Source organism: Oncorhynchus masou, chromosome 1 (genome assembly GCF_036934945.1).
Source record: "Oncorhynchus masou masou isolate Uvic2021 chromosome 1, UVic_Omas_1.1, whole genome shotgun sequence".
NCBI classification, from domain to species: Eukaryota; Metazoa; Chordata; class Actinopteri; order Salmoniformes; family Salmonidae; genus Oncorhynchus; species Oncorhynchus masou.
This window is the reverse complement of record NC_088212.1, coordinates 39,319,045-39,344,266: the sequence shown is the minus strand read 5'-3', so window position 1 is coordinate 39,344,266 and position 25,222 is coordinate 39,319,045. Positions and strand designations below refer to the sequence as shown.

General features: G+C 44.1%; 1 protein-coding gene across 1 annotated transcript in view; it reads left to right on the top strand.

Moving 5' to 3' along the window:
- zmat4a (zinc finger, matrin-type 4a) overlaps positions 1-25,222 on the top strand; it is a 153,180-nt gene that overhangs the window by 58,923 nt on the left and 69,035 nt on the right. The window contains exon 3 of the mRNA XM_064971270.1: positions 4,422-4,511. Within this exon, the coding sequence (XP_064827342.1) occupies positions 4,422-4,511 (90 nt within the window). The remainder of the gene's footprint in view (positions 1-4,421; positions 4,512-25,222) is intronic.

Below are 25,222 nucleotides of genomic sequence, written 5' to 3'. Positions count from 1 at the left end.
ATTGGTCATACCTTATATACTACTATCCTATATAAAATACAGAACTGCCAAGGAGATACAGTACCTCTGCATGGCCTTTGGCATTTTAGACTCCCCATGGAGATATCATCACCAATGCCATCAGTAGTGGAGATGATTCTCCATGAGCAGATGTTACTCTCTTACACTGGTGGTTGGTTGCTTCTCACGCATCCTTCACAACTGTACTACTTTCTTCTAAGTTTCCACAGGCTCCTATCCCCAGTTAAGGTTTGTGTCCCAAATGGCACCCCTTTCCCTATAAAGTGCACTACTAGTGGTGTAGTAGTATATACTGTCTACTAGTGGTGCACTAATAGCGGTGCACTAAATAGTAAGTAGGGTACCATTTGGGATACAGACATAATAAACCAACTGACACGCTGAGGTCTTTCAGGTTCCCTAGGGGTGTTGGTTTTTTCAGTGCCTTTAGGTCCTCTCTTGCCATTGGGTTGGTTGTATGTAGGCTGTGTTCCAATGCTGTAGTTAGTAGATGTTCACATTGCCAGCAGCACAGTGTGTGTATTGCCTCAGAGCAGAGAAACTCAGATGGATTCAGATGGATGCAACATAGGAGAGTGGCACCTATCTGTGCCATTAATGGTGGGCTTCTGGAGCTGCAGCCCTGGATGTTTTTGTTCCAGCCCCGAACCTTTTGATTCTCGAAGAATTGTGAAATTATAGGCTTTAAAAACATGGCTTTGGTGTGCTTTAGGACCTTGTGGACACCTCGGAATGGGCGGGCAGGCTGTTTGACTCAGGGAAAAACACATTGAGACCAAGGTCTCATTTGCAAATGTGCCCTGGGAACAATACAGAAGATACAATTATTCACAATTTAAAACAAAAAATGTAATAAATAGCAAATATTATATACACCATAAATAATCAAACAATACAAACACATTTATCAATATAAAAATCCCTAGCCTTTCTCCTAAAGCTGGTTGAGAGAATGCCAAGAGTGTCATCAAGGTAAAGGGTGGCTACTTTGAAGAATCTCAAATATAAAATGTATTTTCATTTGTATGACACTTTTTTGGTTACTATATGCATGATTCCAAATGTGTTATTTCATAGTTTGATGTCTTCACAATTATTCTACAATGTAGGACATTAAAAATAAGGAAAAACCCTTGACTGAGTAGTTTTGTCCAAACTTTTGACTGGTACTGTACATCGCCCCCTTTTCTCTGCCCGTTACATCTAAAAATGTTGTAATTAGCAATGTCAATGTCCTTATCCATGATCGAATCATTTAATGAAGTCTCTGATAAAACAAAAATGTCCATGTTTGTGTCATATCGATAAAGTCCATCTTTGACGTCAATACTTCGCACATTTAAATGTAACAAACCCAGCCCTTTATGAGACTTAAAAACAGCAGAGGTGTCCATATTTACCCTAACCAGGTCATTATAAACTTGATCATTTAAGTAAGTCAGGAGATTTCATAGGAATATAAATTAAGTTATCAAAGCTTGCCCTGATGGGCCTGCGGCTGCATCTACTCTGTGGCTGTTTAAATACTTTTGAAATTAAGACGGGGTTAATGCAGATTTCCTTGACTTGACTAGAGTATTTAACATCAGAAACAGTTTGATGTGTGATGGTGGTTGGGATAACCTGGGTAGAATGCAGGTTCTATAGCAGTCAGTCTCTCAGAGCAGCCTTAAAATGGCCTTGCAATGTATAAGCCCCAAGATAGTTTGGGTGAATTCCATCTCCTTTGTAGAATATTTTTTCTTTCCAAAAAGTGTCAAAATTATCAATAAAGACAACATTGACCGTTTGTTTTCTTACTTTGAATTTGTCTCTTGGGTGTGAACGGTTTAGGCTATTAGCTATTATGACCCCACAAACTAAAGCCTAAAGTCTCCCAGGAACATATATGGGACTTCTGCATAGAATGACTGGGGAAATTAATTGAGCTTCTCAATTTAAATCAAATCAAATTGTATTTGTCACATGATTCGAAAAACAAAAGGTGTAGACTAGACTTATCCCAAGCTTAGCTAAGACTCTCAGGAACATGTATTCTGTTCTAAGAAAGATGAAAAACAAAATGATTGCCTGATGATTTTCTTTCTGCTTTCCTGAATTTTCCAATGCCTGCATAATGCATTTCAGTCACTTGAAAGCAGACTTACATTTGGCATTACCTGATTTTACATATATTTATGTTATTTCTCAGGCCAGATTCAAATGCTTCATCATATCATTTTTACAGATTTGTTTCAGATATGCCCATGGCCCTAAGATATCAAATTCAATAGTGTGATGGTCCATGTTATCATTTTTTTTAAAATGTGCTATGAGATTGACAATAATTGTAAGCATGATATTTTCTTTTACTGATATGTATGTGTGTGTGTGTGTGTGTGTGTGTGTGTGTGTGTGTGTGTGTGTGTGTGTGTGTGTGTGTGTGTGTGTGTGTGTGTGTGTGTGTGTGTGTGTCTGTGTGTCTGTGTGTGTCTGTGTGTGTGTGTGTGTGCAAGTTTTAATTTTCGTCAAAAACACGTGCCTTTTGTTTTGATGGCCTGCATATGTGCAGTTCGGGCGACACGGCCATCAGACCTGATGCCGTGTTCCTCCACATGAGCTTAGCTAGCTAACGTCGCAATGACATCGCCTTCGAGCGTGATCAGGGATTTCTATTGAAGAAGCAGTTTCTACCTATCTTAATACTCAGCCATCGTTGGTAACATTGTGAGGGTGCTTTGGGAACTGTGGAATTGTTTAAGACGTCTGGCTCATTGGACAGGTCAGAGTCTATGTTTGAAGTTGTTGAGTATTATGGGGTTTCCTGGCAATCCACTATAGATGTACACTATGTGTTCCAGAGTAGAGAGACCCACAGTAGCTGCTGTAATTGAAAAACGGGCAGTGTTTTCTGTGGCAGGTGGGACGGTGCACGTTACCTGAATGTTCTATTGATATTCGATTGGCTTTTGAATAAAATTGACGGGAGTGGATTATTTGTAACATTCTTAATGTGCACCTGATGCATTTAGCTGTTGAATGTATTTTTTAAAATTTAATTATGCAAGTCAGTTAAGAACAAATGCTTATTTACAATGACGGGCTACCGGGGAACAGTTGGTTAACTGCCTGGTTTAGGGGCAGAACGACTGATTTTTACCTTGTCAGCTCAGGGATTCAATCCATCAGCCTTTCGGTTACTGGCCCAGTGCTCTAACCACTAGGCTACCTGCCGCCCCTCTGTAGCAATTCCCCTGGTGTCACTCTCATAATATAAATAAAAAGACTATCCAAGGAATGCTTTGAGAGCACACTTACTGAGAGATTGGATGAGTGAGAGATCCTGCATGATTGTTTCATTCCCTTATTGTTGTCTGTTTGAGCCGCAATAAACTTCCCCCTGCCACTAATATAATACCTGATAGTTTCTTTCTCAGCTAGAGCCATTTTCACAGTGCAATACGCTCATGGTGCCACAGCCCAGTCAGAAATAAGAAAGGCAGAAAAGACAAATAGATTTCTTGAGATCAATCTCCCCCATCTGAGCGGACAATATGGGTCTGTGACTCAGTCCCGAATGGCACCCTAATCCCTATATTGCACAACTGTGGACTAGAGCCTTGGGCCCTGGTCGAAAGTATTGCACTACATAGGGAATAGGATGCAATTTGGGATATTGCCTGTGTCTCTGTGAGGACAACCTGGGAGCCGTCTGTCTGTCTGTCTGTCTGTCTGCCTGTCTGTCACACTGCATGAGTGCTCGTCCATTGGCACCACGCCTCGTAAATCTATTCCTCTCTTTTCGTGATGAAATGAATGGTTTTGAACACTTCACTGGTGCTCCTCACCCCCATCTTTAACCCCTTCTTTAATTTTTAAGAGCTGGCAGCTCCCTCTTGTCCTAACTCTCTTTTGTCCTCCTTCTATCCCTCCATCCCTACCCCAGCCCAAAAGCAGCTCTTTCTGTCTGTCTGCTTTCCAAGCCGAGGGATAGATGAGTTAGTGATGTGATGAGGGCCTCTTGCACCTTTAATGGAAGCTGAAGTAATTATTAATTTGATCTAGTGTTTGAAAGGGACTGCGTCCCAAATGGCACCATTTTTTTTACCAGTCTCGTCAAAATTAGTACACTATGTGCCCTTTGGGACGCAGCCCCAGTGTCAGACAAGAAGCAGCCGTCTGCAGTATCATTTTTTTCATAATGCGATTTCACCATTCACTTCCCACATGCCCAATATGGCACTCTGGGAGACGTTCAATGGCATAACAATAATAAGAAAATGTATCAGAATGTACATGTGCAATTCATTCCACAATTTAAACCTTTTGGGGGGGGGGGGGGATAAAGAAAAATATTAAATATTGGTATTTTCATGCTGTTTCTAATATTAGTCTTTTCTCCTCCCCTTTTTTCCTTCTAGAGTCGGAAACATGCCAATAAAGTGCGGCTGTATTACATGCTACATCCCGTGGATGGAGGCTGCCCAGCAAAGAAACTCAGAACAGACAATGTGAGTACAACAGCCACTACTACTGTAAATGATGCATCTCACTGTATGTGTTCACACTTCTACAATGGTACCGTAGGATTTTGTTTGTGCGCAGCGTTTTTGCAAATGGCATGGCCCTATAGGTACAAACTCACCTTGTCTCATCTTTGGCTGCACTCACTCACAGTCACAGGTGTCGTCAACCTTTGCTCTTAATGGACCCTCCTGTTATTGATTCCTACCATTATGTGTTGACCCTCTTGCCTCCTGTCAGAATAGTGAATATATAAGTAGCAACACATGTCTGGTTGGCTGAACTGAACCAACGTGGTGGAAGTGAAAAATGAACTTAAAGCCGCAGGTCCAGGATGCTGTCACACCCTGACCATAGTTTGCTTTGCATGTTTCTATGTTTTGTTTGGTCAGGGTGTGATCTGAGTGGGCATTCTATGTTGTGTGTCTAGTTTGTCTGTTTCTGTGTTTGGCCTGATATGGTTCTCAATCAGAGGCAGGTGTTAGTCATTGTCTCTGATTGGGAACCATATTTAGGTAGCCTGTTTGGTGTTGGGTTTTGTGGGTGATTGTTCTTATGTCCGTCGTGTGTTATTTTGCACCAGTATTAGGCTGTTTCAGTTTTCGTGTATCGTTTATTGTTTTTTTTGTATTTGATTCGTGTTTACTTCATTTTCATTAAACATGGATCGCAAAAGCCACGCCGCATTTTGGTCTGACTCTCTCTCGCCTAAAGAAAACCGTGACAGATGCCAGAGGAAGCAGAGTAGCTTTCCGTCAAGTGAAAAGAGCACATTGAGAGAAAGGGAGGTACATTACCTCTCCCATGTAAATCAGAGTACATGACATTTTTGACAGTTGCAATTATGTTCTGCTGTCAGCCCCCGGTCCATACGTGTTTGGCGTGTGCTGAAGCTCTTCCTTCTTGCCTGAGAGAAAGTACAGGGGAAATGGGTGGCGGTTGTGTGGGTTTGTGGTAGCTAGCATCTATGCTTCTATCTATGCTGAATCACTGAGCAAAGAAGAAGAGACCCGAGACAAACAGTTGTTAAGCTATTTGCAGGTGGGCATTCTGTTTTGCATTAGGATAAAAACCCGCAGCATTTGTGTTTTATCAGCGTTCTGCACCTTCTTTTTTTGAGAAAAGGGTTTATATAATATTATCATATCAATGTGTGTATGCTTGGCTTTTGGAGTTGAGATTCATTGGTGTTGTGGGGAGACAGTGGCAGTGAAAGTAGAACCGTCGCAGTAGTGTCAGATTGGGATTGTGTAGATCGGTGAGGAACAGAGACATATTGCGTGTCTCAGTTAGAGTGAGTAGATCAGTCAGGAGAGTAGCCTCAGACTCAGGTCTCAGCTGTGATTAGTCCCAGCTATCAGTAAAGAAGATCTCCTCCTCTGGATCTGATAAGGACTTGTCTCGGGAGAGAGCTCTATCCCTCCTCTCTCTACATTTGTGTCATTTAGCAGATACTCTTATCCACAGCAATTTACAGCAATGAGGGCATATATTCCCCCTTGGCAATTGAACCCACAACCCTGCCGTTGCATGTGCCATGCTTTACCAAGTGAGCCACACGGGACCCTCTCTCTCTCACTCTCCCTGTCTTCCCCCCCTCTCTCTATCCTCCTCCTCTCACTCTGCCTGCCCTGCTCCTCTCTTATCCCCCTCTTACCTCAGAGCTGTTGATTAGACCTCATCACAGGAAGACACTGTACAGAAGCCAGCCTGCAAACCTGGGTTTAGAGGCTAAATTAGAAACCGCTAGGGGGATTGTTTGATCTGGACATTGTGTTGTTGGTTTCATGTGTTTTCCATGTTCACAGAGAGTGATCACTACCATTCCTTACAGATGCTTTTTGAAACCATTTGTAATTGTATGTCACCGATCCCTCCGAAACTGTCATTACACACACCTGGTCCCTATTCCCATTTGATTAGTTATTGTATAAGTGTGCCCTTTGTTCACCATTGTCCTGTCGATTATTGTTCCAATGTCCGTTGGTCGTGTGAGTACCTGTGCTGTGTTTTGGCTTTCGTGCCACATGTATTGTGCAGATGATTACAGGTCTCATGCCGTGTGATAATCATTGTGCGATTGTGTATTTATTTGAGGTATTCCTCGCTCTTTTTTTGGGGTCTCAACCCTGTGTTTGTTTACGTGTTTGTTTGGTCTTCGTCCCCGTGCCTGTACACGGCACGCTGTAATTTGGGTAAAGAAATGTAAAAACCTATTACGCATTCCTGCGTCTGTCTCCCGACCCTTTAAACCAATGCCAACGTGGCATTGTAACTTGATGGCAGACGTTCTATTAGTTATCCCACTTTGACTTTGAGTCCTATATAGCTACGACACTATACTTTACGATACAATAACTTTATTGACCATTTACATGGAAATTCAACTAGTTGAGATGCCTTCCTTGATGGTCCAGCTCCAATGCTCAAGGTAAAAACATGTCCTATATTCTGTGAAAAATTGCAATAACGTTGCCCTTGGATTTCTCACATGGCCAGCTCTCATTGATGACTACGCGTTCACATAAATATCATAACACCCGGGTTTTATTTGAAAATATAACTGCCAGACCAGTAAAATGTATTACTGTATTACCCACTGCAGCGTGCATGCAGTCCTCGATAGGGGGATTAGTATTTATTCATTTCCCTACATGAACAGACAGCAAAAAATAAACAGCTTCCAAAAAATGGCAACTAGGGAATAGGCTTCTGGAGGTAGCTGAGGCAATTATTTATTTTCTCTAAGGCCCTATTTTACCTTTTCATCTGCTTTTAAGATCAAAGCTCCAATACTGTTGTCTATTATGGGTCGCCGTCCTCTAGAGTAAGTGTATTCTCTGTACTCTCTGTGTTAGCAGGGAAAGCTGTATCATTGGTCACTTCCCAACAGCCGTTGTTTTCTGTTGTGTTCTCATGCTCAGTGTCCATGGTACTGGATACATTAGTGTCACTGAGCAACACACCAGACCAGAAAAACTACACTGGTCCACCGATTATAGCTAATTTCATGGGAAGAGAGGTTGCTGGTCTGTGTCATCCAGTTTAGTTCAAGCTGGGCTTTGGGCTGGGTTTGTAATGTATTGTCTGAAATGTATAATATATGGTTAATCGTATAATCACTTGAACAAAATCAGATCCATGAGGGAGAGATGTGTTTACGTCGATGGGAAGTGCTTTATCAGTGAGTAATGTATTGGGTTGTGTCCCAAATGGATTTCACACTATTCCCTATTTAGTGCACTACTTTTCACCATAGTCCTATGGTCCCTAGTCAAAAGAAGGGCACCTTGTTGGAAAGAGTAGGTGGGGTGAACGGACCACAGTGGCAACATGCCCTTCTAGTCTCCTCCCCAAACCTACTAATGCCATTCCCATTTTTTAGGCTTTCCATCATCTTCAACCTCGGCTAAATGAACGGTTAAATAAAATCCATTATCTATGCACTCCCTGAACCAATAAGTGAGCATGCCTGCTCACACACCGCATCCTTTCTGAGAAAGTAAATGACAACAATGAAGAACTCTTTTTCCAAAAACAATCTTAGCATTCCTTAATTCACTCTCTTTTCGTGTTTCAATTGCTAAGCAACTGCTCACACCTTTTCCCCCAGGTAGTAACATATTGTATGAAATGTGCATGTATTCCCGTCTCATTTGCTGTCAAAGCTCCTTTGCTTTTCACCCAAATGATCTCTTCTCCACGAAATGAAAGAGCATTTAATTATTTGTCTCATCTGTTTTTGACAGGATTATGATGATATCAGTAGGATGTGACGTTATCAGACATTACAAAACTCGCTCTGTCGTGGGATGTTCAAGGCTGAGAGAAACTGATTGAAGCTCCATCTCCGAGACTCATTATCTGTAGTTTGAGTCACAAGCCAATGCCACTCCATATCTGGTTGCTTAGTGACAATGATATAGTGATTGTAAATACTCAGGCTGGGTTCCAAATGGTAACCTATTTCCAATTAGTCAGCGTCATTAGTCTGTTAGTTTGCATTGTCTCCTAAGCAGCAATCCCTTTCACTCAACCTCAACTGGAGTCCTGTCCTCAGACACTATGGATAGATCCCGAATGGCACCATATTCCCTAGTGCACTACTTTTTGACAAGACCCCCATGGGCCTGAATAGGGTGCCAATTGGGATGCAAGACCATAACAGCCAGTTTACTACACTGCTCTAACAAGCTGACATGCTCAGTCTGCAGCCAATCCAGTCACAGACAATAAACGGCAGCAAATCACAAGAGAGAAAGAGAAGACTGCCATGGCCATATCCATCTGTTTTGTACTGGATCAGCCTAGCGGCATTGGTTACTAATAGATACATGGCCCCCGAAGGACAGTTAAAATCTCCTCCTTAACTCCTGGTCCTGTAACTCAATGCAGGAGCCATTAAAGAGGATGCAATTAGAGACAGGGGAAGACTTTTGGGCTGATTGAATATCTCCTCAGAGCCTCACTCCTATTTAATTAGTGGTGTTTAAATCAACCCTTCATGGGCCGTAGCAGGATATAGTTCCAGGAGAGGAGAGGGATCCGGTTTCAGCGGTGGGAGAGATTGAAGTATCCCAGAGAGCGAAAGAACTCAAAAATAACCTGTGTACAGTAGTATCTCTCTCTCTCTCCAGTGCATCTGCTCAGTAACTCTCTGTGGTATTACAGTTTTCAGTCTTCAGCTCCTCTACTACTCCACACAGAACCCATCCCAGGGGCTGATCTCATTATAAGTTGGCAGGAAAGTTCTCCCATACTGTGAATTTTATCACCTTGCCTAAGGCTATGGTTACCATAATGTTATCCCTCGATGCTCATCATATGCACTCACACTATCCACTGTCATTCTCTATTGACTGTAACAGCAGGTGTGAGTTGTGATGTTTTCAGTATTTTTTGCAAAAAAAATAAAATGTGTTTTAATATTGTTGGTAGCCTGACCTTTCCAGTACTTTCCAAAAGGACACGTTTCCTTGATTGGGGAAAGTATAGTATCTGAAACACAGATTGGATGTGACTGGGCCGTGGCTGTTGCATGGCTTCAAGGTGGCGACATCTAAAAATACACAGGAGAGGGAGAGAGGGACAGAGGGACAGAGAGCCCCTGAAGGGTTGGCAGAAAGCGAGAGAGGTAGAGAGAGAGAGAGAGAGAGCTCCTGGGGGTTGGCAGAGAGGCTGCGTGGTGGTGGTGTCTGGCCAGTCAGTGCGGCCTGTGTCTAGACCTGGCTGAGCTGATTGCAGCTGACAACTGTGGCTGGCTAATCTGACCACACACAGTACGTTCACCGTGGTAACCTGCTCTCGCGGAGGTGGAACGGACAATGAATGTTGCATCAAAATTAATCCCACGACCCACGTCTCTTTGGCAACATGTTCACTATTACCTGTCTTCCATGGGTTGAAAACAATTTATTTTGACGGCTGAACATATCCCCCTACGGCAGAGTTGTCAAACTCATTCTATGGAGGACAGAGTGTCTGCGTGTTTTTGTTTTTTCCTTTCAGTTAAGACCTAGACAACCAGGTTAGGGGAGTTCTCTGATGAATTAAGGTCGCTAATTAATGATCAAGTACAAGGGAGGAGAGAACCCGCAGACACTCTGCTCTCCCTGGAATGAGTTTGACGTGATCTACGGTGTAGTTGTGCCTATAAATGCAGTTCTGCGACATTACATTTCAATATTTTGCATGCTGGAGTTGTTGTTATTGATATTGGTTTTGTTTGTGAGAAAAGAACGCTACTTAATCTTATGGATCGGACCCTTTTTTTAAATTTCCACCTAAAATGTCATTCCCAAATCTAACTGCCTGTAGCTGAGGATGTGAAGCAAGGATATGCATATTCTTGATACCATTTGAAAATAAACACTTTGAAGTTTGTGGAAATGTGAAATTAATGTAGGAGATTATAACACATTACATCTGGTAAAAGATAATACAAACAAAAAAACATGCATTTTCTTTTTCATCTTTGGAATGCAAGAGAAAGGCCCTACATTAATATAGGAGCCGAGGTGTAATTTAGATTTTGTCAACAAGATGGCAGCAGTGTGTGAAAGTTTCAGAATTACCTCACTCCACAACATTTTGCATCAAGTCTGCCAGGAGTTTGCCCGAATGTGTCGAATTGGTCCATTTTCAAGTACGTAATTGTAGAGAACATACACAAATGCTATGGTAATATATTTTTTAGTTTACACACTCCCAGGAATGTCATACATGATGGATCATTAGCTTCCCTACAGAAAAGACACATCTAGATGGCCGGGCCATTTGTCCATTAAAATAACATCAAATTGATCCGAAGTACAGTCTAGACATTGTTAATGTTGTAAATGACTATTGTAGCTGGAAATGGCTGATTTTTTTAATGGAATATCTACATAGGCGTACAGAGGCCCATTATCAGCAACCATCACTCCTGTGTTCCAATGGCCTGTTGTGTTAGCTAATCCAAGTTGATCATTTTTAAAGGCTAATTGATGATTAGAAAACGCTTTTGCAATTATGTTAGCATAGCTGAAAACTGTTGTTCTTATTAAAGAAGCAATAAAACTGGCCTTCTTTAGACTAGTTGAGTAGCTGGACATCAGCATTTGTGGGTTTGATTACAGGCTCAAAATGGCCAGAAACAAAGCACTTTCTTCTGAAACTCGTCAGTCTATTCTTGTTCTGAGACATTAAGGCTATACAATGCAAGAAATTGCCAAGAAACTGGAGATATCGCACAGCGCTGTGTACTACTCCCTTCACTGAACAGCGCAAACTGTCTCTAACCAGAATAGAAAGAGGAGTGGGAGGCCCTGGTGCACAACTGAGCAAGAGGACAAGTATATTAGAGTGTCTAGTTTGAGAAACAGACGCCTCACAAGTCCTCAACTGCAGCTTCATTAAGTAGTACCCGCAAAACACCAGTTTCAACGTCAACAGGTGACTCCAGGATGCTGGTCTGCTCGGCAGAGTTCCTCTGTCCAGTGTGTGTGTTCTTTTGCCCATCTTAATCTTTTCCTTTTATTGGCCAGCCTGAGATATGGCTTTTCTTTGTAACTATCTTTTTTATTGAAAATGTATTTAACTAGTAAAGAACAAATTCTTATTTACAATGGCGACCTACACTGGCCAAACACGGACGACGCTGTGCCAATTGTGCGCCACCCTATGGGACTCCCAATCACAGCTGGTTGTGATACAGCCTGGATTTGAACCAGAGCCTTTAGTGATGCCTCTTGCACTGATGCAGTGCCTTAGACCGCTGCCCCATTCAGGAGCCCCAACTGTATATCAAGCCAGTTGCCGTGATAAAAGTGTTTTGTTGTTGTGCACTATCCTCAAACAATAGCATGGTATTTTTACTGTAATAGCTACTGTAGATTGGATACTGCAGTTAGATTAACAAGCATTTAAGCTTTCTGCCCATATAAGACATGTCTATGTCCCAGGAAAGTTGGCTGTTGTATACAGCATTTTCTAGTCACATTATCGCATATTGAGCAACAACCATCCCGGTTTAGGGACACCGATCTAAATTGGTAGTTGCTCAGTATTAGTTTAATTGGATCATAGCACCATGTTGTTTGTGGACCCCCATTGAGACAACAGTCATTCTGATTTCATGTTGCATTATTACTTTGTACTCCCGCTGCTTGTTCCTGTGTGAAGCTCCCTGTTCGGAGACAGGAGTCATCCTACTACAAACAGATAGGAGGAGACACAGGTGTCTGGGGCTCCTCTGCCTGCTGAGAATCCTTGTTGAGGACGCCCAGTAGCAGTCAGCAAGAGAGAGATGGAGAAAGCGACAGAGAGAAAGGGGCAGAGATAGAGACTGAGACAGAGACGGGGAGAGAGAAAGATGGAGACAGGTACAGAGAGAGAGAGAGAGACAGAGCAATGAGACCGGGGAGCGGGAAAAAGCTTAGGGCTGAAGTCTACACAGGTTGGCTTCTGCTGGTCTGTACAGAGGTTGGCATCTCCAGGGACACCTCTTCATGTTTACTCAAGACAAATCTCAGACTACTTTGCTTCTCATAAACAAACTTTATTGCAATTCATAAATATATTAGCTACATTTATTCAAATGATGAGGGAGGAAAGTTGTATTATATAATTTTGGTCTCCCTGTTTGTAAAATATTAAGCTTAGATGTATTACCATCAAGTCAACAAATGCTTTATTTAAATGCTTTTTTAAGCACCTCTGTGAGCATCTGCCTGTTTTTCATGAACTTTAATAAGTTCTTAAGTCCTATTTGTACTTAATTATCTCTAGGGGCTAGCTGTTAAAGGTGCAATATGCAAAAATCGTTCCTCCATTTCCTGGTTGCTACAATTAGAACAGTTCGCCTAATTTCAGTTTATGTAACAAAACATGCAATTTATAGTGTAGAGAATATTTGTACCATCTAAACTGTTGTGAAATATATTTTCAATTACCCAAATAATTGTATTTTCAGCTGTTTGAAACTTAAGAATGGGAACCATAGAAACAGAGCACATCCTAGACTTGCTTTCAATGAGAATGACAGATCTAAAACTCACATTTCTATGTGAATTTGCTCTGTTTGCCCAAAAAATTACATATTACAGCTTTAAGAGAAGAAATACGGACAGACATTGCTTTCAGGTTTAGTTGTACCTGTTTTTTGCCTCAATTAATGACTTGTTTTGGCAAAAAATACTTTAGTTTGATGTGTAGGTCTCCAAAATAATGCTTAACGCCAATGCAATGCCAGTGGCTAGCTATGTGTGTCGTGTGTCAGTTGATGACTGTCTATTTCCATATGATTGGGCCTGTGAGTTCTTCCTTCCTTACATGGGAGTGCGGGCAGGGGAGGAGCAGAGCGGAGAACCACCAAACACAGGCTGCTGATTAGAGGTGGCATAGGTGTACTGTAGTGAACTGCCTTGACTTGAACAAGAAGTGACTGCAGTCTTATGCTTGGTTGCCTTGACTTCTTCTTCAGCAATATCCAACAGATTGCACATCTCTTAATCTGTGGTTTGGCTTGGCTTCAGAAGACAGGATGGGATGGAGATGCTATAGAGAGATGCTATAAAGGTCCCTCCGCTCTACAAGAGAGGGATAGTGATCACAAAAAGCCCATAACACCATCCCCAATATCCTTAGATGCTTTCTCTAAACAAATCTTAACTGTCATGACAGAGAGGAAGCATGGTTGAAATACAAATGACTGAGTGAGTGACAGAGATACAAATTAGAGGTCAGCCGATTAATCGGAATGGCCGATTTAATTAGGGCCGATTTTCAAGTTTTCATAACAATCGGAAATCGGTATTTTTGGACACCAAATTTTGGACACCAAATATATTTTTTATTTATTTTTTACACCTTTATTTAATCTTTATTTAACTAGGCAAGTCAGTTAAGAACACATTCTTATTTTCAATGACGGCCTAGGAACGGTGGGTTAACTGCCTCGTTCAGGGGCAGAACGACAGATTTTTACCTTGCCAGCTCGGGGGATTCAATCTTGCAACCTTACAGCTAACTAGTCCAACGCTCTAACCACCTGATTACATTGCACTCCACGAGGAGCCTGCCTGTTACGCGAATGCAGTCGAAGTCAAGGTAAGTTGTTAGCTAACATTAAACTTATCTTATAAAAAACAATCAATCACAATCACTAGTTAACTACACATGGTTGATGACATTACTAGTTCATCTAGTGTGTCCTGCGTTGCATAAAATCGATGTGGTGTGTATCGTTGCTCCAATGTGTACCTAACCATAAATATCAATGCCTTTCTTAAAATCAATACACAGAAGTACATATTTTTAAACCTGCATATTTAGCTAAAAGAAATCCAGGTTAGCAGGCAATATTAACCAGGAGAAATTGTGTCTCTTCTCTTGCGTTCATTGCACGCAGAGTCAGTGTATATGCAACAGTTTGGGCCGCCTAATTTGCCAGAATTATGACATAACATTGGAGGTTGTGCAATGTAACAGGAATATTTAGACTTATGGATGCCACCCGTTCGATGAAACACGGAACGGTTCCGTATTTCACTGAAAGAATAAACGTCTTGTTTTCGAGATGATAGTTTCCAGATTCGACCATATTAATGACCTAAGGCTCGTATTTCTGTGTGTTATTATGTTATAACTAAGTCTATGATTGGATAGAGCAGTATGACTGAGCGGTGGTAGGCAGCAGCAGGCTCGTAAGCATTCATTCAAACAGCACTTTTGTGCGTTTCTCCAGCAGCTCTTCGCAAGCACAGCGCTGTTTATGACTTCAAGCCTATCAACTCCAGAGATTAGGCTGGTGTAACCGATGTGAAATGGCTAGCTAGTTAGCGGGGTGCGCGTTAATAGCGTTTCAAACGTCACTCCCTCTGAGACTTGGAGTAGTTATTCCCCTTGCTCTGCATGGGTAACGCTGCTTCGAGGGTGGCTGTTGTCGTTGGGTTCCTGGTTTGAGCCCAGGTAGGAGCGAGGAGAGGAGCGGAAGCTATACTGTTACACTGGCAATACTAAAGTGCCTATAAGAACATCCAATAGTCAAAGGTTAATGAAATACAAATGGTAAAGAGAGAAATAGTCCTATAATTCTTATAATAATTACAACCTATAACTTCTTACCTGGGAATATTGATGACTCATGTTAAAAGGAACCACCAGTTTTCATATGTTCTCATGTTCTGAGCAAGGAACTTAAACGTTAGCTTTCTTACATGGCACATATTGCACTTTTACTTTTTTCTCCAACACCAAATTGAACATGTTTCATTATTTAATTGAGGCTAAATTGATTTTATTGATGTATTATATTAATAAGTTAAAATAAGTGTTCATTCACTATTGTTGTATTTGTCATTATTACAAATAAATAAAAAGAATCGTCCGATTAATCGGTATCGGCTTTTTTTGGGGCCTCCAATAATCGGTATCAGCGTTGAAAAATCATAATCGGTCGACCTCTAATACAAATGACTGAATGTCACTCACTGAGTGAGTGACATTCAAAGTGTCTTTGCTTAGTGCTCTTGCCTATGCTGTTTTCATGTCACCCTTAGATGTCCCAGTTTCCTACAGCCGGGCTGTTTTGATGTGAAACTGCTTATTTATCTTATAGGTGGGCTAGAAGTCAACAGAACCTCATGTACGAATGGTTAGCTCTTAGTGGTTGTGTCAAACGTCTGTTTGATCTTCATTTTCATGTGCCGCATTAGCCTGGTGGTCCAGTTTCTTTGTGCTTTAGCCAACTTCTCGCTGTGTTCATTCATTTTGCTGCCAAACATGTATGGAGACAACGATAGGAAGAGCTGGCTAAAGGGTAGTCTACATGACGGTACCAGGCTGGCTAAGGACAGAGAGAGAGAGCTGGAGACAGACTACTCCAGAAGGCTGTTGATACTGACTTCTGAGATCTGTAACCCAGTGAGGGTTGGATGTGATATCTGTAGCTGGATGTTGGCCGGGTTTGCTTTCACTCCTCACGCACGAGTGGAACATGGAACACTGTGAGCGCCGTGGAAATGGCTGGCTGGGGTGTCAGCGCTGAGACTGACCACAGTTAGAATTATACATGAGAACAGAGATAACACTGGGTGAAGTGTGTTGAAGCAGTGGATGGATGGATGATACCCCTGAAGGTTTGTAAGAAAAGAAAGTTGAGCAAATGAGAACATGCACAGATCAGATCAAATACAATGACTTTTGGGTCATATTTCTCCAGGTTTCTCAGTTTTAGATGAAAAGAGTAGGTAATGATTTCAAATGTTTTTTTTGTGAAAGAGAAATTCAAATGAAAGGAAAACGTTGCGCTTCTCCTTGGCCTTGCAGACATCAGCTTATAGTAATCCCCTTTACAAGGTGAAACAACAAGAAACGCATTGTTTCATTCTTCTTTTCTGAAGTGCTTCCAGCTTTCCTCTTCTGAATGTGTATTGAGCTGCTGCTTGGGGAGTGTTGAATTTCAATGGCTGGGCCATGATGGTGTGGCAGCAGCCAATACTGACAGGTTGTGATTCACAAATACCCCGCCTCACAGTACCAATGGAGTAGGAAAGAATAATAGGTGCTACCCCAGAGGTACATCTTAGGATAATGAACCATTTCAAACATACTGCCAGAGCTAAGGAAGCCTGAAAATGGCTGCACGGCTCAATTTCACAGCATGCCAATGTGTGTGAGAGAGAGAAGTTGGTGCCGTGTGTTCTCTCCTCACCTATTATGAGGCTGAAACAAATACTGCATAAGGCTGCTTTCTCCTATCTTCACAGCGAAAACAGCATTTCCCATTTCTGTTCTATGGCAATTTGAATAATCAATTTGATATTGTTCATGCTGTTTGGGTCACTTTTTAGATCCCTTTGGAGAACAGAAATATGAGAATATGACAAAAGGTTCAAGTGTACTGTTTGAGTAAAACACACCATTCCATTTAGTGCAGCCCTACTATTTGGTGTGCTCTTTATGGAGACACTACAACGATTATAATGGGTCCTTGATCCAACAGTATGATCCATTTGTGTTTTTCTCAGTACACTGTTAACCTCTCTGCACACAGAACCCGTTAGCGGGATGAAATTCGACAACATATGGTGATCGCTACATAAATAGTCATATTAAACATTCATGAAAATACAAGTGTCTCACATGTTTCGAAAGTGTAGAATCTTGCCAATCCAATTGCGTTGTCAGATTTAAAAAAGGATTTACTCCGAAAGAATACGATGCGATTATCCCCATTAAAAAAAACTATTTCAACCAGCACAGGCGTAACAAAATCACAAACTGCAATAAAATAAATTGTTTACCTTTGACGATCTTCCTCTGTTTGCAATACCAATCCTCATTGTTACACAATGAATGGTCTTTTGTTTGATCAAATCCATTTTTATAGCCTAACACGAAACATTTTGTGAACCGCTTGTGTCGTGAATTCCGTCTCATTCCATTTTCACTTACTGTAATTTAATTACAGTATCGGAGCAGGTACTTTCACAGTAGTTAACTGTTGATAACAATAATTTACTGTATAAGCAACAGTAATCCGTTACAGTGAATATTTTCACTCAGCTCAAGAATTCTCAATTAAATATTCAAACACCCAAGCACTATAGTAATAATCACCAGCCAAGGCTTTCTGAGTATAATACAGTTTTATGATGATGAGAGGTGATATGTGTTTATTTGTGAGGGCTAATCTCATTCCCACATTAATTATGAATTGTCCATTTGGGTGCTATTGGTACTGAAATACCGTCATCGTTACCAATGAAAGTGTAATTGTGAGGGGCTGAGGTTGAACCCAAGTGCAGAGAATGGACCAGACGAGGAATCAATGATTTCGGATTAAAGTGAATACTTTACTTGAAAACGAGAATATAATGATAACAGTGATCCTGGAAAAAACAACAATTACTAGGACTGGAAAACTCACTCTGGGGACGAACACAGGGAACCAAAATCATGCTACTGCAGAGGGAAACAGAAAACACACCTCTCTCAAAGGGACACACCTGAGTGTCATTAATGTTTCTGGAGCTCTCTGCCGCCCTCTGTTGACAGGTGGAACCATGACAGTACCCCCCCACCCCCCCACCCCCCCTTTTAGGAGCAGCTCCAGCCGCAGAGCCAGAGCGACCACCACATAGTTGGTTGAAGTCCCGAGCAAGTCCCGGATCCAGGATGTCCCTGCAGACACCCACGCCCGCTCCTCGGGACCGTAGCCCTCCCAGTCCACCAGGCACTGCAGGGTGCCTTGGACCTGACAAGCCTCCAACGGACGCTGGACAGTGTAGGCCGGGCAGCCATCCACAAGTCAAGAGGGTGGAGGGGCAGGTGTGGGCGGGGAGAAGGGACTGGTCGTTACCAGCTTGAGAAGGGAGACATGGAAGGATGGACAGACCCTCATAGACCTGGAAAGCTGGAGACGATAGGTAATGGGGTTGATGCTCCTCAGGATCTTTAATGGTCCTATGTAGTGAGGAGCGAGCTTCCGTGAGTCCACCTTTAAGGGAAGATCACGGGTGGACAGCCATACCCATTGACGCGGTCGGAGGAGCCAAAGAGGTCTTTGTGACGGTTTACCTGGTGTTGGTGTCGGGCAGAGGAGCAGAGCAAGGAGGATCGCGTGCGTGTGATTCATGTGCGCCGACATCGTCGAATGAACGCCTCGGCTGATGGTACCCCTACTTTGGCCTCTTGTTCAGTAAGTGTACCCGAACTGACACTCGAACGGCTACAGTCCAGTGGACAAGTTTGGCAGTGTGTTATGAGCATATTCCACCCAGACGAGGAACTTTCTCCATCCTTCCGATACCGTGAGATGAACTGGGGCCCATGATCTGAGACAATGTCCTGAGGAAGTCCGTGATCATGAGATCAGCTGTCTCCTTCGCTGAGGGCAACTTGGGTAAGGTGATGAAATGGGCTGCGTTGGAGAACTAATCGACGACCACCAAGATAGTGGTAAGCCCATGAATGGAGGTAACCCTGTGATAAAGTCTACAGACAGGTGGGACCAGGGCCGTCTGGGGATGGGCGGAGGTTGGAGCAACCCAGCCAGTCTCTGTCGTAATGACTTGCTTTGGATCTCACATCCTGTCAGGATTTGGCCAGGGTTGTTCCGTGTTTTTGTCAGTAGATGTCCCCATTGTGCTTTTTGTCCCTGTGTTTTTCCCTTGATCCCCATTATTGTTTGCACCTGTGTCTCGTTTCCCCTGATTGTATTTAAACCCTTTGTTTCCCTCAGTTCTGTGCTCTGTGTTTGTATGTTGGCACCCTGCCCTAGTGTTCTGTGTGCTCTTGTCGATTCCGGGTGAAGTTCTTGTAGTATTCTGTTTTTTGTTTTTGTTTAGTTTTAGTGAGTTTCTTTTTAGGTTTTTTTTGTGTTGTACCTACCACTTTTTGGATTTGCCATTTTTTATTTTAGGATTTTTTTCTTTATTAAATACACCGTCTTAAGTACTGCTGTGTCTGCCTCATCTTCTGGGTTCTGCTGTCTATTCGTGGCTCAGTTGGTTAAGTGACTGTTTCTCACTCCGGAGACCCAGGTTCGAAACCGGGTCCTGACAGAAACACAGAGCCAAAAATGAACCCAGAGGCAGCCAGTTCCCAGGACCTTTTTGCCACGCTGTTCCACCACCAGGAGACTGTCCAACGCCACGAAGCCGCCCTGGTTCAGCAAGAGGCCTTAATGGCTAGACATTCTCATCTTCTGTCGGAGATGCTGACTTCCATTAAGCAAGTATCTGATCGACTTACCCCGGCAACAGTTCCCGTCCCAGTACCTCAAGTTCACGTACCCATGGCAGTTAACCCCTGGCTGAACCTCGTCTTCCACCTCCCCAACGGTTCTCAGGTGATCCAAGTGCTTGTAAAGGGTTTCTCACTCAATGTTCTCTCTCCTTTGAGCTGCAACCCTCGTCATTTCCCACCGACCGGTCTAAGATCGCATATATCATCACCCTGCTGTCGGAAAAAGCCCTGGCCTGGGCTACTGCTGTGTGGGATGCCCATAGTTCCTGCTGTGCCAGCTACTCTGCCTTTGCTGAGGAATTCAAACGAGTGTTTCAAGGCCCAAGCAGTGGTTCTGACTCAGCCAAACAGCTCCTGACTCTCCATCAAGGTTGGCGCAGCGTGACGGACTATGCCATCCAGTTCCGCACGGTGGCAGCAGCGAGTGGCTGGAACAACGAGGCGCTCACGGTGTGCTTTCTGAAAGGCCTTTCCGACACTATCCAAGATGAACTGGCCACTCGGGAACCACCGGACAATCTCGAGTCCCTGATCAAGTTGGCCTCACGCATTGACCAGCGTCTGAGAGAGAGAGAACTCAACCGTAGACCTCTAGCCCCTATCAGTCCCAGCTCCGAGTCCCCACCTTTATCATCACTGGCTCCACCGGAACCCATGCAGATTGGACGCATCTCCCAGGCTGAGAGAGACCGCCGGATGAGGGAGCGACGCTGTCTATATTGCGGCAAACCGGGCCATTTCCGTTCCACGTGTCCCGGGCTCCAGGGAAACGCTCTGTCCCGTACAGACCGGGGGGAACTGTAACGGGAAACATAACCTCCTCCCATCCGTCCAACTCCCGTCTGCTCATTCCAGTCACTCTCTCCTGGGACAACCACAAGCTTCACCTTCAAGCCTTGGTAGACTCTGGAGCCGCAGGTAACTTCATGGATGGTGTCTGGGCGAAGAAGAATGGCGTTCCCTCTGAACCTCTAAGTGACCCCATGAGGGTTACTACATTGGATGGAAGCCCTTTGGGATCTGGACTTGTCACTCATGTCACTACCTCCTTGAGACTTTCAGTTTCACAACACCAGGAATTGATGAACTTTCATTTGATCTCCTGTTCCGAGTTCCCTCTCGTCCTTGGATACCCCTGGCTTCACAGCCATAACCCTCACATCGACTGGTCTGTGGGCACTATCAAGCAGTGGGGTCCTACGTGCCAAGCTACTTGTATTTTCCAGAATTCCCCGAGTTCTACTCCCGAGTCTTTAGAATCCATCGATCTGACCCGAGTTCCCGAGTGTTACCATGACCTCAAACTGGTGTTTAGCAAACAGAGGGCCACCATGCTACCACCCCATAGATCTTACGATTGCCCCATCGACCTGTTTCCGGGCACTTGCCCCCCCAGGGGTCGGATCTTTTCCCTATCTCCACCCGAACGAGCTGCTATGGATACCTATATCAAGGACTCTCTGGAAGCAGGCCTCATGCGTCCATCCACCTCCCCGGCGGGAGCAGGGTTTTTCTTTGTGGCCAAGAAAGACGGTGGGTTACGTCCTTGCATCGACTACCGGGGACTCAATGACATAACCGTCCGTAACCGTTACCCGCTACCCCTTATGGCCACAGCCTTCGAGCTGCTCCAGGAAGCAGTTGTTTTCACTAAGCTTGACCTGCGGAACGCATACCATCTTGTGCGGATCAGACCTGGTGACGAGTGGAAGACCGCTTTCAACACGCCTACTGGTCACTATGAATACTTGGTGATGCCCTTCGGCCTGACCAACGCCCCAGCGGTGTTCCAAGCGCTCATAAACGATGTGCTTAGGGATATGCTTAACATATTTGTGTTCGTTTACTTGGATGACATCCTCATCTTTTCGAGCTCCCTTCAAGAACACACTAAGCATGTCAGACAAGTACTCAAACGCCTCCTGGACAGCCATCTGTACGTTAAGCCGGAAAATGTGAATTCCATTCATCCCGAGTACAATTCCTGGGATTTGTAGTGGAACCCGGTCGAATCCAAATGGACCCTAGGAAGGTAGGGGCGGTAGCGGATTGGCCCACCCCCAAATCCGTTAAGGATGTTCAGCGTTTCCTGGGCTTCACAAACTTTTACCGCAAGTTCATCAAGAACTTCAGTTTGGTGGCAGCTCCTCTCTCAGCTTTAACCAAAGGTGGCAATGCAAGGTTTTCTTGGGGAAGAGAAGCTGAGACGGCCTTCCAAGGACTCAAGCAGCGCATCCTCTCTGCTCCCATCCTGATACTACCGACTACGGAAGAACCATTTGTGGTGGAGGTAGACGCATCAGAGGTTGGTGTTGGAGCTGTCCTGTCTCAGAGGGGTGAAGACAAGAAGCTTCATCCGTGCGCTTTCTTCTCACACCGGCTTACCCCGACTGAGAGGAACTACGATGTGGGGGATCGTGAACTCCTAGCGGTTAAGATGGCATTGAAGGAATGGAGACACTGGCTCGAGGGGGCTTCTCACCCGTTTCAAGTGCTTACGGACCACAAGAATCTGGAGTATATCCAGCAGGCGAAGCGATTGAACTCTAGACAAGCTAGATGGTCTCTTTTCTTCAATCGATTCCAGTTTATCCTCACCTATCGGCCCGGGTCGAAGAATCTCAAACCGGATGCCCTGTCCCGAGTCTACGCTCCTGCCATTCGAGATGACACGGACATGCCTGTCCTTCCTGCTGCTAAGATTGTGGCTCCGATCTCGTGGCAAGTTGAGGATACCGTGAGACGTGCTCAAGCTAGCGAACCGGACCCTAAAGGAGGTCCTGCCAATCGGTTGTTTGTCCCCAAGAGAGTGAGGACTCAGGTCCTTCTGTGGGGGCACTCCTCTCGCCTCACCTGTCATCCGGGCGTAGGTCGCACCTTGGAGTTCATCCAGCGTAAGTTCTGGTGGCCTACCATAAGAGAAGACGTTGCCACTTTCGTCAATGCCTGCCCCGTGTGCTGCCAGGGCAAATCTTCTCACCTCCGCCCTCAAGGACTCCTTCACCCTTTACCTGTTCCCCACAGACCCTGGTCCCATATATCATTGGACTTTATTACTGGACTTCCTCCATCCCATGGCAATACTACTATCCTAGTCATAATCGACAGGTTTTCAAAGGCGGCCAGGTTCGTCCCTCTGACTAAGTTACCTTCTGCCAAGGAAACGGCTGAGTTGGTAATTAATCATGTGTTCCGAGTCTTCGGCATTCCTCAAGATGTGGTTTCTGACAGAGGTCCCCAGTTCGCCTCAAGGTTTTGGAAGGCCTTCTGCCAACTCATGGGGGCTTCTGCCAGTCTATCTTCAGGGTACCATCCGGAGTCCAACGGCCAAACAGAGAGGATGAATCAAGAGCTGGAAACCACCCTCCGATGTATGACTCGTGACAACCCGTCCACATGGTCATCCTTTATTGTTTGGGCCGAATACGCGCACAACACCTTGCGCTCCTCCTCCACTGGTATGTCCCCGCACGAGTGTCAGTTTGGCTATGCTCCTCCATTGTTCCCGGACCAGGAGGCAGAAGTCAGAGTGCCTTCAGCCTTGAGATTCGTCAGACGCTGTCGGCTTATGTGGAGGAAGACCCGTCTTAATCTGATGCGTTCCTCACAGAGGTATCAACAACAAGCCAACAGACGTCGCCGTCCCGGGCCTACCCTGCGCCCCGGCCAGAGAGTCTGGCTCTCCACAAGAGACTTACCTCTACGGGTGGAGTCTCGCAAGCTGTCCCAAAAATACATCGGTCCCTTCAAGGTTGCCAGGAGAGTTAACCCAGTTTCTTATCGCCTACACTTACCCAGATCCCTTAAGATTAATCCCACATTTCATGTGTCTTTGTTAAAACCTGTTGTTTTTTCTCCCCTTGTCCCGGCAGACAGACCTCCCCCTCCGCCTCGTGTCATTGGAGGCCAGCCGGCTTATACCGTCCACCGGATACTGGATTCCCGCCGGGTGCAGCGGTCCTGGCAGTATCTGGTGGACTGGGAAGGCTACGGTCCTGAGGAGCGCTCCTGGGTTCCTGCCAAAGACATCCTGGACCCTGACCTCATTCGTCAGTTCAGGGTCCTCCACCCTGAGAGAGCTGGTAGGAACGTCAGGAGCCGTTCCTAGGGGGGGGATTCTGTCAGGATTTGGCCAGGGTTGTTCCGTGTTTTTGTCAGTAGATGTCCCCATTGTGCTTTTTGTCCCTGTGTTTTTCCCTTGATCCCCATTATTGTTTGCACCTGTGTCTCGTTTCCCCTGATTGTATTTAAACCCTTTGTTTCCCTCAGTTCTGTGCTCTGTGTTTGTATGTTGGCACCCTGCCCTAGTGTTCTGTGTGCTCTTGTCGATTCCGGGTGAAGTTCTTGTAGTATTCTGTTTTTTGTTTTTGTTTAGTTTTAGTGAGTTTCTTTTTAGGTTTTTTTTGTGTTGTACCTACCACTTTTTGGATTTGCCATTTTTTATTTTAGGATTTTTTTCTTTATTAAATACACCGTCTTAAGTACTGCTGTGTCTGCCTCATCTTCTGGGTTCTGCTGTCTATTCGTGGCTCAGTTGGTTAAGTGACTGTTTCTCACTCCGGAGACCCAGGTTCGAAACCGGGTCCTGACACATCCAAGACTTGCTTTGGATCTCACATGTTGGTGGCAACATCCTCAATCATGTTGGGCCACCAGAATTCCCCCCTCAGGAACTCCAGTGTCCGATTAACCCCTGGATGCCCAGTTCATTTAGACGAGTCTCCCCATTGTAGTACTCGGGAACGGGCTGATCGCAGAACGTGAAGTCTGTTAGTGGGTCTCCCGCTGGGGTCAGGTTCTTGGGTCTGGGCTAGAGATCGACCGATTCTGATTTTTCAACGCCGATACCGATTATTGGAGGACCAAAAAAGCCGATACCGATTAATCAGACGATTAAAAAAAATAAGTATTTATTTGTAATAATGACAATTACAACAATACTGAATGAACACTTATTTTAACTTAATATAATACATCAATAAAATCAATTTAGCCTCAAGTAAATAATGAAACATGTTCAATTTGGTTTAAATAATGCAAAAACAAAGTGGTGGAGAAGAAAGTAAAAGTGCAATATTAGTGCAAAAAAAGTGCAATAAGAAAAAGTGCAATAAGAAAGCTAACGTTTAAGTTCCTTGCTCAGAACAGGAGAACATATGAAAGTTGGTGGTTCCTTTTAATAACATGAGTCTTCAATATTCCCAGGTAAGAACTTTTATGTTGTAGTTATTATTGGAATTATAGGACTATTATAGGACTTTTCTTCTCTATACCATTTGATTTCATTAACCTTTGACTATTGGATGTTCTTATAGGCACTTTAGTATTGCCAGTGTAACAGTATAGCTTTTGTCTCTCTCCTCGCTCTTCCCTGGGCTCGAACCAGCAACACAACGACAATTAGCGCGCGCTAACTAGCTAGCCATTTCACTTCGGTTACATGAGCCTCATCTCATCCTCATATGCA